At 32.0% G+C, this 11,246-nt stretch overlaps 1 protein-coding gene across 6 annotated transcripts; it reads left to right on the top strand.

The window, feature by feature from the left end:
- Positions 1 to 872: 872 nt before the first annotated feature.
- On the top strand, positions 873 to 6,638 carry LOC125876445 (probable serine/threonine-protein kinase PBL18). 6 transcript variants are annotated; one of them, XM_049557633.1, is made up of 6 exons: positions 873 to 1,188; positions 4,203 to 4,434; positions 4,517 to 4,661; positions 4,746 to 4,867; positions 5,004 to 5,103; positions 6,147 to 6,638. In XM_049557633.1, the coding sequence occupies exons 1-6, from the start codon at positions 974 to 976 to the stop codon at positions 6,479 to 6,481; spliced, it is 1,149 nt and encodes a 382-aa protein (XP_049413590.1). In that variant the 5' UTR covers positions 873 to 973; the 3' UTR covers positions 6,482 to 6,638. The 6 variants fall into 6 exon arrangements, with proteins under 6 accessions (XP_049413590.1, XP_049413592.1, XP_049413588.1 ...); XM_049557635.1 differs by lacking the exon at positions 4,203 to 4,434 and adding an exon at positions 1,278 to 1,509; XM_049557631.1 differs by lacking the exons at positions 4,203 to 4,434; positions 4,517 to 4,661 and adding exons at positions 1,278 to 1,509; positions 1,592 to 1,736.
- Positions 6,639 to 11,246: the final 4,608 nt, after the last annotated feature.

The raw sequence follows: 11,246 nt of genomic DNA, 5'->3' as shown, positions 1-11,246 counted from the left end.
TCTTCAAAAAAGAAAAGCACTCCACCCCCTACCTATCATCTTCTTCATAATTTAGTTAGCAAAACTTTCTTCATTTTAGCTCCAACATTGTTTTTCTTTCTTTTTCATAAAAAAAAAAGAATATTATTTCTTCCAAATATGAAGATAAATGAAAATCAACTATGAAGATTCAAATTTGAAATATGATAAGGAACAAATATGAAGAAGAAGAAAGAAGATAAATGATTTTTACGTATAAAAAAAGTTAGCCGATTTTTGTTTATCACAATTTTCGAACAAAGATTTTTACTCAAATTCATATATAAACCCATTAAATTTCATTTTGTTATCGATGTAGAAATAAATAACTGCCGGCAAAATTTTCTTTCTTCTTCACTCTTAGTATGAAAAATAATAAAAATAATAATAATAAAAAATAAAAATAAAATATATATATTATTTTTTTAAATTTTTTTTAAAAAGTTAATCTTCAAGTTATTTGAAAAGAATTACATTTTGGGAAAAAGATGAAGATGAAAGGGGGTTGGGTAGAATAGGTTGACATTTTCATTTTTTTCTTTTTCTTTTAAAAAAAAATAGATATAAAATGTGTTTGAAATAATTTTAAACAAAATTATTTTTTTTATAATTTTTGGGGCCCAGTGCTACATGTTATTTTTTAATTAGCTATTTTGTCACATCATCGCAAGTGTATCACACACTCTTCATATTTTTTGCTGATTATCAAAAAAAGCCTAATAAAAACAATTTTGAATAGGTAAAAGTGTTCGAGAGGTACTTAAGCATTTATTAAATATGAAAAAATTTGATATATATGATACATGTGTAGTATACATGAAACCCACGCTCCAAATAATCCGGACTGGGGGCGGATAAAAAGTTCCATTCCATTTTAACCACCAGAACGCCTCTTCTGTTATCCTTGGTTTTGGTTCTTCTACTATGTGTTTCTGTGCCCTAGAAAACGACGACGATGACGACCACGACAGACGTCGAGATGAGTATTGATAAGCAGAAGAAGGACATTGTGATCCTTAGGAAGAAATTGATGGACTGGAGCTTTTTTCCTTATCTGTACCAACGTTTCAACAAGGAGGAGCCAATCAATTGGCGTAACCCTATGTTCATCGATTACATAGCTCACCAATCGCTACAATCTTTTTACAGGGCATGCAAGCGATTCGAAAGGTTTGAATAACTTGCCTTTTCATGTAATTTTATTTTCTAGGTTATAATAATAATTGGGATTGAATGTTTCTCTGGTTGCCAAACTGTAGCTTCGACTTCTCAATTGAGCCAACGATAGTTGGTAAGGTGAAGCATTGCAGCTACTCCGATTTGGACGGGATTACTAATTTCAAGAATCCTGAAGTAATTCAAAAGACTATTTCAGGAAGACTGTTCCAGGGAACCATTGTTGAAGGATCTGAAAAACGATCGGTTATTGTAAAGACATGGGATTTTCACCTTCCTATGAGAGATGCTCTTCAATGTCTAACTACATTTTGTGTATGTTTGTTTGCTAGATAGTATTTTGATTTTTGTTGCTTCGTTGAATGATGTCAAATTAAGCTTCTTTCTTTTGTTGTAGGATGAGATCGAGTTATTCACCGATGAAAGAGTAAATATGCATCCAAATTTGGTGAAGTTGTATAGGTACTGTTGTGATACGAGGCTTGCACTTGTCTTTGATGAAGAATTCACTGGACTAGTTTTGTCGGATGTGCTTCTCTCTGGTACTTATATTACTATCTCGAGTATTATGTTGAATGATTATTCATCAGTGTGTACATTGCTTTTGTTTTCTCTATCATTTGTAGATGACTTTGGGTGGGTTGAGCGGATGAAGGTCGCAACTCAACTTGCTGATCTCTACTCATGTTTGCATGAGAACAATATTGCACTTGACCGTCTTATTCCTGCAAACATTATGATAGATAAGGTGAGTTTGAACACTTGATGGTCATCTATTTCCTTTAGATATCTCACAAGATTGTCTTAGCACACTTTTTGAAATACGTTTTTACATCTTATTACGTTGATCTGGCTTGCTGGAAACAACTTTTTTTGGCTTGCAGGAATTTAACATTAAAGTATTTGACTTTGGGTACGTAACAAATACTTTCAATGTGGATGATAGCTTTCTTGATGGTGCTAGAGCTCCAGAGATTCTAAAAGGCATGTTTGTTCGAACCTCAATATCTCTCTTCTTTTCATGCTATGATTAAATTTTTTCAGATGTATGTTGCCTCCTCTGTTGTTTGTGATGAGAAGTTTAGACTTTCAANAAAATTAATATTTTATTTTATTTTGCCGTCAAAATATACGGAATATGTAAAAGATATGCTCGTTCAAGACTTTCCTTCCCCTGTTTCCAAAAATTCAAAAATGGCACATCAATTTTTTTTTTAACCAAAAGGGCAAAATCGCTTCTGACAGAACGATTTTCTTCTGACAAAATTACCGTTGTTACTCCTTTAAAAAACATAAAAATCGCTGCCGATCCAAAAAAAAATTTCTTTTTTCTTTAAAATCACTGTTGTGAATTTTTTTTTTAACAACGCTGCCCCAGCAGCGTTTAAAAAATAGAAATAGCTGCTATAGTAGCCATTTTCTTAAAAAAGTTTAAATTTTTTTTTATTAAAAATTCCTGAGGCGAGGACTGCTTAAAAAATAATGGGAAATCGCTCCACGTGTAGCGATTTTAGTTAATTTTTTTTAAAAAATAATCGCTGCCATTAAAATTTTAGGGTTAAGGACCAAATTGATCACAATTTATGATACATAAAGGACCATTTCCATCAAGTCCATACATTAAGGACCAAATGGAATCAAAGCCCATACATTAAGGACCATTTTGATCATTTTCTCCACTTTTTCTTCAAAAAAGAAAAGCACTCCACCCCCTACCTATGATCTTCTTCATAATTTAGTTAGCAAAACTTTCTTCATTTTAGCTCCAACATTGTTTTTCTTTCTTTTTCATAAAAAAAAGAATATTATTTCTTCCAAATATGAAGATAAATGAAAATCAACTATGAAGATTCAGTTGAAATAAGATTTATTTCAAATCTCATAAAAATAAGGAACAAATATGAAGAAGAAGAAAGAAGATAAATAATTTTTACGTATAAAAAAAGTTAGCCGATATTTGTTTATCACAATTTTCGAACAAAGATTTTTACTCAAATTCATATATAAACCCATTAAATTTATCAAAAATGATATTCAAAAATTTGAAAGAATTAATTTGTGAGCTATCAATTTCATTTTGTTATCGATGTAGAAATGAATAACCGCCGGCAAAATTTTCTTTCTTCTTCACTCTTAGTATGAAAAAAATAAAAATAAATAAATATATATATATTATTTTTTTTTAAAAAAAAGTTAATCTTCAAGTTATTTGAAAAGAATTACGTTTTGGGAAAAAGATGAAGATGAAAGGGGGTTGGGTAGAATAGGTTGACATTTTCATTTTTTTCTTTTTCTTTTAAAAATAAATAAATATAAAATGTGTTTGAAATAATTTTAAACAAAATTATTTTTTTTATAATTTTCGGGGCCCAGAGCTACATGTTATTTTTTAATTAGCCGTTTTGTCACGTCACCGCAAGTGTATCACACGCTCTTCATATTTTTTGTTGATTATCAAAAAAAGCCTAATAGAAACAATTTTGAATAGGTAAAAGTGTTCGAGAGGTACTTAAGCCTTTATTAAATATGAAAAAATTTGATATATATGATACATGTGTAGTATACATGAAACCCACGCTCCAAAAAATCCGGACTGGGGGCGGATAAAAAGTTCCATTCCATTTTAACCACCAGAACGCCTCTTCTGTTATCCTTGGTTTTGGTTCTTCTACTATGTGTTTCTGTGCCCTAGAAAACAACGACGATGACGACCACGACAGACGTCGAGATGAGTATTGATAAGCAGAAGAAGGACATTGTGATCCTTAGGAAGAAATTGATGGACTGGAGCTTTTTTCCTTATCTGTACCAACGTTTCAACAAGGAGGAGCCAATCAATTGGCGTAACCCTATGTTCATCGATTACATAGCTCACCAATCGCTACAATCTTTTTACAGGGCATGCAAGCGATTCGAAAGGTTTGAATAACTTGCCTTTTCATGTAATTTTATTTTCTAGGTTATAATAATAATTGGGATTGAATGTTTCTCTGGTTGCCAAACTGTAGCTTCGACTTCTCAATTGAGCCAACGATAGTTGGTAAGGTGAAGCATTGCAGCTACTCCGATTTGGACGGGATTACTAATTTCAAGAATCCTGAAGTAATTCAAAAGACTATTTCAGGAAGACTGTTCCAGGGAACCATTGTTGAAGGATCTGAAAAACGATCGGTTATTGTAAAGACATGGGATTTTCACCTTCCTATGAGAGATGCTCTTCAATGTCTAACTACATTTTGTGTATGTTTGTTTGCTAGATAGTATTTTGATTTTTGTTGCTTCGTTGAATGATGTCAAATTAAGCTTCTTTCTTTTGTTGTAGGATGAGATCGAGTTATTCACCGATGAAAGAGTAAATATGCATCCAAATTTGGTGAAGTTGTATAGGTACTGTTGTGATACGAGGCTTGCACTTGTCTTTGATGAAGAATTCACTGGACTAGTTTTGTCGGATGTGCTTCTCTCTGGTACTTATATTACTATCTCGAGTATTATGTTGAATGATTATTCATCAGTGTGTACATTGCTTTTGTTTTCTCTATCATTTGTAGATGACTTTGGGTGGGTTGAGCGGATGAAGGTCGCAACTCAACTTGCTGATCTCTACTCATGTTTGCATGAGAACAATATTGCACTTGACCGTCTTATTCCTGCAAACATTATGATAGATAAGGTGAGTTTGAACACTTGATGGTCATCTATTTCCTTTAGATATCTCACAAGATTGTCTTAGCACACTTTTTGAAATACGTTTTTACATCTTATTACGTTGATCTGGCTTGCTGGAAACAACTTTTTTTGGCTTGCAGGAATTTAACATTAAAGTATTTGACTTTGGGTACGTAACAAATACTTTCAATGTGGATGATAGCTTTCTTGATGGTGCTAGAGCTCCAGAGATTCTAAAAGGCATGTTTGTTCGAACCTCAATATCTCTCTTCTTTTCATGCTATGATTAAATTTTTTCAGATGTATGTTGCCTCCTCTGTTGTTTGTGATGAGAAGTTTAGACTTTCAAATCGTCTATTTCTCTTTTTCTGTGTAGAAAGCTTGGTAAAATCTTCGAATTGCAGCTTTGATGCTATCTTTGGTTTCTTAGACTTCTTCCCCAATCAATAGCTTATCAACGTGGTTACTCCTTTGAAAGTTTGCTACTCTCCAAAAGAATTTGGTATTCATGTCCCCTTCTATCTTCTATGAGCCATATACATCTGGACTTTTGCCTCCAAGAGATCTCCTCTATTTTAGCTATTTCCCGCGTTTAAGGAGTAGTAAATAGAGCATAGGAGTAAGCTTGTTGGATTGGGTCCTTGGTGTCGGAAATCCTTCATAACAACATCTTTGGATAAGGACTAGCGTGTGTCCCCATATAAACCAAGTTAGAATAGCATAACTGGTAAAAAGTTCTCTCTCAGGCACAACTGCCAAGAACCCCCTTTAGTGAAATAATTAACTAATTATCGAAAATAAGACTAATTGCAACACTAATAAATTTTTTGATTAGTTTAAGAAAAAATAAGATAAGTATTAAGTTAAACATTTTTTTTTTTTGAGACAAATTTTAAGATATTTATAAAACCTCAAAGTCATACACAAAACTTATATGTATATAATTATAGAAATATATAATTGCTTCTAAAAACAAAAACAAAACCAAGCCTGAAAACATTTTTGGATTTTTTCAAAAAACAATTATTTCCAATCGTTTAAAATTTAAGAAGCTCAAAAATTAATCAAATCGTGGAGAGCCAAAATTGGGTGTCAAAAGCCATGACCCTCATATTTTTATGTTTTTGGCTTTAACAAAAAAAATATAGTGAAAAGTTGTCTGAATTAAAAATTAGGACTCATAGGTTTCGCCTTGTGGATAATTTTCATCATATTTGCTGTTTTATATGGCATATTATTTCTCGTTCTTATACAATTGTGTTCTTATCTTTTCTTATACACAGGTGAGAGGACCAGGACCATGAAATCTGATGTTTATTATTTTGGTATTCTACTGCTGGAGCTGATGGCCAAAAGGAAGTTTAGTTTCGCTCATGTGTGTTGTTGTGTGCAAAGATCAATTGCAAATGTGGTTAAGCGTGGTAAAAAATATTTGGTTCATGAATGCTTCACAGAAGTTGATTATCCAACTGCATTAGCTATCACACTTCTGGTATTCCTCTGCACGAATTTTGATCCAGACAAGAGGCCCTCAATGAAGGATGTTATAGACACTTTGAATGCGATGGGAATGGGAGGGGTGAAACGAAAAAGAGATGAATACGATGCAGAACAGTAAAAGTGCATCCTCTCTGTACTGTCTAAACACCGTTAATGCTAGTGTTTTGAAAAAAGACAATAATGTTGTGATGATGGAGCTTTAATTTGTAGAGAAGAATGTATTTGACTAAATACCATATCAACTGTACGTGGACCTGTTCTAAATCTTTTAAGCTTAGACATCCAACTTTTGTCTCCTTTTTTTTCTTTCTGTTGTGCTGCCTGCTTATTCTATCATAATGACAATGATTAGTGTTATTGCTATCCTTAATTGTTGGAGTATTATCTTAACTTTGTTTTATTTATAACATATCTTGCTACTACTTTATCACCTTTTTTCCCAAAACTGGTCCACTTGTATGGAATTTTTTTGCAAAAATTGTTTAGAATTTTAATGTATTTTTTAAGAAAATTATCTACGTTTCACTTTATTTGAATTTTTTTCGAAGTTGAATTTGTGTTTGGTTATGTTTTTTCAAAATAATATTTAGTTGTTTGAAGGTATTTTTTCTAAAAAGGAAGTGAAATATAATTTATATAAGGTTCTTTATATATATATATAATTAGGGTAAAATTGAAAAAAGAATAATATAGTGAAAACATGATTATTAAAAACATCTGCAGTTTAAAATAATTATTGAAAATGTCAATATGTCAATATTTTAGCAAATAAAATGTGTCATAATATAATTGATTTTCTTTCCTTTTATTTCTCAAATCAGGCCCCACATTCAACTAGTTTTACTCCTCTATACGTGAAAAAGAAGGAAAAAAAACTCTCATTACCCACTTTCCCCTCTTTCTAGGTTTTTATCCCAAATTCCTCCTTTCTCTCTCTTGAGTTTTTCATCATTGTTCTCTCCCTTTCTTGTCTAAGAAAATCACCTCTTCTACTTTTCTCCAATTTGTTTAAGAAATCTCACAATTCCTTCAAAATATTTTTCACCCACTGATAAAATGTAAATACATTGTCACCAAGTATCTTTTGATTTCCCTCTATTATGTAAAGACACTATTAATAAAATTGGGTGTTGAAGATTTCGAAAAACTTGTTGAAGACCAAGTTGAGGAAGAACAATTTCCTATTAGTTTGTTTTGTATTTATAGTTTTTTTCTTAGAATTTTGTATCCTTTCTCAATTAATATTCAAATTTGTATGTATGCTGTTAATATTTGTATTCATTCAAAATCTCATGTTGCATAGATTATGAATCTTGTATTTGTTCCTAATTTAAATTCGTATGTCAACTAGATATGTATTTTATTTATAGGAAGCACAACTTTCTATTGGTTTTTTTTTTTTATATAATTTTTTCTAGAATTTTGTATCCTTTCTCAATTTGTATTCAAAATCGTATGTATGCTATTAATATTTATATTCATTCAAAAATTATGTTGCATAGTTTATGAATCTAGTATTGTTCCTAATTTGTATTCATTACATAACTATGCCAACTAGTTATGTATTTTATTTAAGAATGATTGCAACAAATATTCACTTATTCCTTTTCAGTTATATATTTTATTCTCACTTTTTCATCATACTGTTTTTTGTATTTTATATATTATTATACAAAATACTACATAAAAACTAGAATGAATACAGACACAAATAAAATACATATTGGAATGAATACGACTTAAGAAAGGATACAAGATTCTGAAGAAAAAAATAAATACACAACTATTCAAATGAATACAAACTAATAAAAATATACAAGTTTCATTATACAAAATACAACATGATACAAATAATATACATATTGGAATGAATACGATTTAAAAAAGGTTACAAAATTCTTGGGGAAAAAAACAAAAATACATTGTGAAAAAGGCGCACGTTTGAGTTTTCTTTAAAAAAATGTAACTGATGAGAAAATTAAGTGATGTTTACCTTTTTTGAAATATTCTCTCCCTTGATTTTCTCTCTTCTGTTATTAAATAATTGTATTCTTTCATATTAAACAAATTAAGAAATACATAAATCAGATATATAACAAACTAAATATTGACACTTTTAATAAATATTAAAAATGTGGCTAAGAGATCCTATTAAATGCTAAAATATTGACATTTTGAAAAAATTCCCTAATTTTTAAATACAACTTCAAGTTGTATTTGAGAGTTTCATGATCAAGCCCTCATTTTCAAAAAAAGCGAAATATTCTCATAACCAAATGAAGGCAAATTGCTAATTAATTTCTTTTAATTTGTTTAAGTTTTGATAGATAAAATTAGCGTGTCTCGTAAAAAAAAAACCTTTTAAATCAAATCGACTGCACAAACACAAACTTACAATCAAGGTCATTCTCATAATTTCTTTTTTCTACCTATATAGAAGCATGAGTTAGGAAGTTGGTATCAACATGTATGCTTAGAGTCATTAGTTATTTGTATGTGGCATTTTAGTCATTTGAGTTTGGTTCTAAATTTTAATAGGTAGAAATAAGTCATTTTTTGTGCATGCTTTATTAATCTTTAATTGTGCTGACCTTTTAGCCCTTTGGCACACCCTTATAGTTACAAAAAAAGTGGGGCCATTTCTCATTATAATGTGATAAGACACAAGTATCCCTTAGACTATGACCGAAATCTCAGAGACACCCCTTAACTAAACTAAGGTCCTATTTGTGCACCTTTTTTCTTACGTGGCACACTCCGTGACTCCACGCATTTGAGGCGCGTGAAAGATGTTTGGATACCACGTAAGCCAAAAAGGTGCACAAAATTACCAAGAAAATGGATTCGGGGGTAATAGGAGCTTAGTTTTGTTAAGTTATACCTCTGATAATTCGGTCATAGTCTAGGGGTACTTACAACGCTTGTTTGGTGACCTTAAAAGGGTTGGAGTGGAGCCTGATGAAACAACTTACAGGTCTATGATAGAAGGGTGGGGTCGGGAAGACAATTATGAGGAAGCAAATAGATACTGTGCGGAACTGAAAAGACTTGGACACAAGCCAAACTCGTCTAATTTGTACACGATGCTAAATTTGCAAGTCAAGCATGGAAGAATATGTCATCAACTGTCAAGAAAATGCGCTTCAATGGCTTTTCGATTGGTTTCTCTTGAAGCCTACATTTGTATGTTAGATGCCTATGGGAAAGAAGGACAAATGGAGAAATTCCGTAGTGTCTTGGAAAGAATCTGGTCACTCTTCTGATCATTACACCTACAACATTATGATAAACATTTATGGCGAGTTAGGATGGATTGAAGAAGTTTCAGATGTACTGGCATGCAGGATTAAAAGAATCAGGATCAATTGGACCTGATTTGTGCAGCTATAATGGAATGGTTGAATGTGCAGTAGATTTGGTCAAGGAAATGCGCAAAAATGGAATTGAACCTGATCGAATAACCTACACTAACCTAATCAATGCATTAAGAAAAAATGATAAGTCTTGAGTATGGATGAAGCAGATTAACGGACTATAAATATCAATCGGGAAATTTATTCATCACAGCCCATTCATCTCCGGTTTAAAGGTAAATACATGTTATACACAAGCAGATGCTGTATTATATCTTGTTGACTGCAAAGTGTCCTACTTGCTATAGTTTATTGCACTGAAAATGAGCCTTAGTTTGCATGCATGAACATATTCGACAGATTCTATTGCCGTATAACCTAAATTATACTGCAGAAGTTTTACCTGCTCATGCATTTGTTAGTACTTTGACGGACTTCAGTGATGGAGCTATGCTTTCACTTTTCATTAAGGGGAGTCAAAACATAAAAAAGTATACCCAGGGAGATTCAACAGATAGTATATAAAAATAAAAAGTACTTTTTTCACCTATTTCCACAGTGTAATCTTTCAGTGAAGGGGTGTCGTGTCAATCGATTCCCCTTGGGACAAGATGGCTCCGCCACTGACAGACTCATAAAAGATTTATTGTTCTTTCTGACTCACTAGAACTCGTGAAATTGCTTGTCTTCCAATCCAAATACTTTCTTTGTAACAATGTGATTCATTTTCCCCTTTTCAGGTCAAGGCTTGTATTCTTCTTGTATAGTTCAACACTATTGTTTTACAGCAAAGATTTTACCGAGTAAACTGGATCATCGATGATACTGATCACGTATATGCAGCTGTCTACTTGCACGCACAAGTTTCTGCAGCGTAATTTAAAGACAACTCTGTATTGATTGTCTCATAATGCACCAGTCAGTGTATAGTCATGACACTCCACGTGATACGGTATCTTTTTATCTCTCTCTCTCTCTCTTTTCTGTTAATTTCAGTGTAAATCTCATGTATATGGACATAATAATTCTGGGTTTTATCAACCATTGTGGTTGTGGATCTTGGATTTACTTGGTAGGAGGGATAAAGTTTGAATGTTGAAGTGTTTTTGATAATGGTGTGATTGAAGTGATTTTGATAATTTGTGCTTTTTTGGGTTTGGTAATGTATGTATGTTTGTCCCATTTGGCAGAATTTTGTGGGTTTAATGTTAGATTGACTATTGTGGTTTTGGAGCTTTGATTCTGGCTTGGAGCTTTGGTGATTGTTTATGGGAGTAAAGTTTGAATCTTGAAGTGTTTTGATAATGGTGTGATTGAAATGATTCAATCAGTGATATGTTCTGCTTTTTTGGGTTTGTTAATGTATGTATGCTTGCGCCATTTGGCAGAATTTTCTGGGTTTTATGTTTATTGTGGTCTTGGACTTTGGCTTGGATGGGGGGAATTGGGTATTGCTCATCTCTTTCTTTGGTGATTGTTTATGGGAATAAAGTTTGAATCTTGAAGTGTTTTGATAATGGTGTGATTGAA

Source organism: Solanum stenotomum, chromosome 9 (genome assembly GCF_019186545.1).
Source record: "Solanum stenotomum isolate F172 chromosome 9, ASM1918654v1, whole genome shotgun sequence".
NCBI classification, from domain to species: Eukaryota; Viridiplantae; Streptophyta; class Magnoliopsida; order Solanales; family Solanaceae; genus Solanum; species Solanum stenotomum.
The sequence above is the reverse complement of the archived record's forward strand: the minus strand, read 5'-3'. Positions and strand labels throughout refer to the sequence as shown.

What these genes read in the sequence shown, in the direction of transcription:
- LOC125876445 (XM_049557633.1), top strand. Translation starts at nt 974, where the DNA reads ATGACGACCACGACAGACGTCGAGATGAGTATTGATAAGCAGAAGAAG. An exon ending in GTCGGATGTGCTTCTCTCTG is followed by an intron (nt 4,662 to 4,745) that starts GTACTTATATTA and finishes TATCATTTGTAG; the next exon opens with ATGACTTTGGGTGGGTTGAG. An exon ending in CAAACATTATGATAGATAAG is followed by an intron (nt 4,868 to 5,003) that starts GTGAGTTTGAAC and finishes TTTGGCTTGCAG; the next exon opens with GAATTTAACATTAAAGTATT.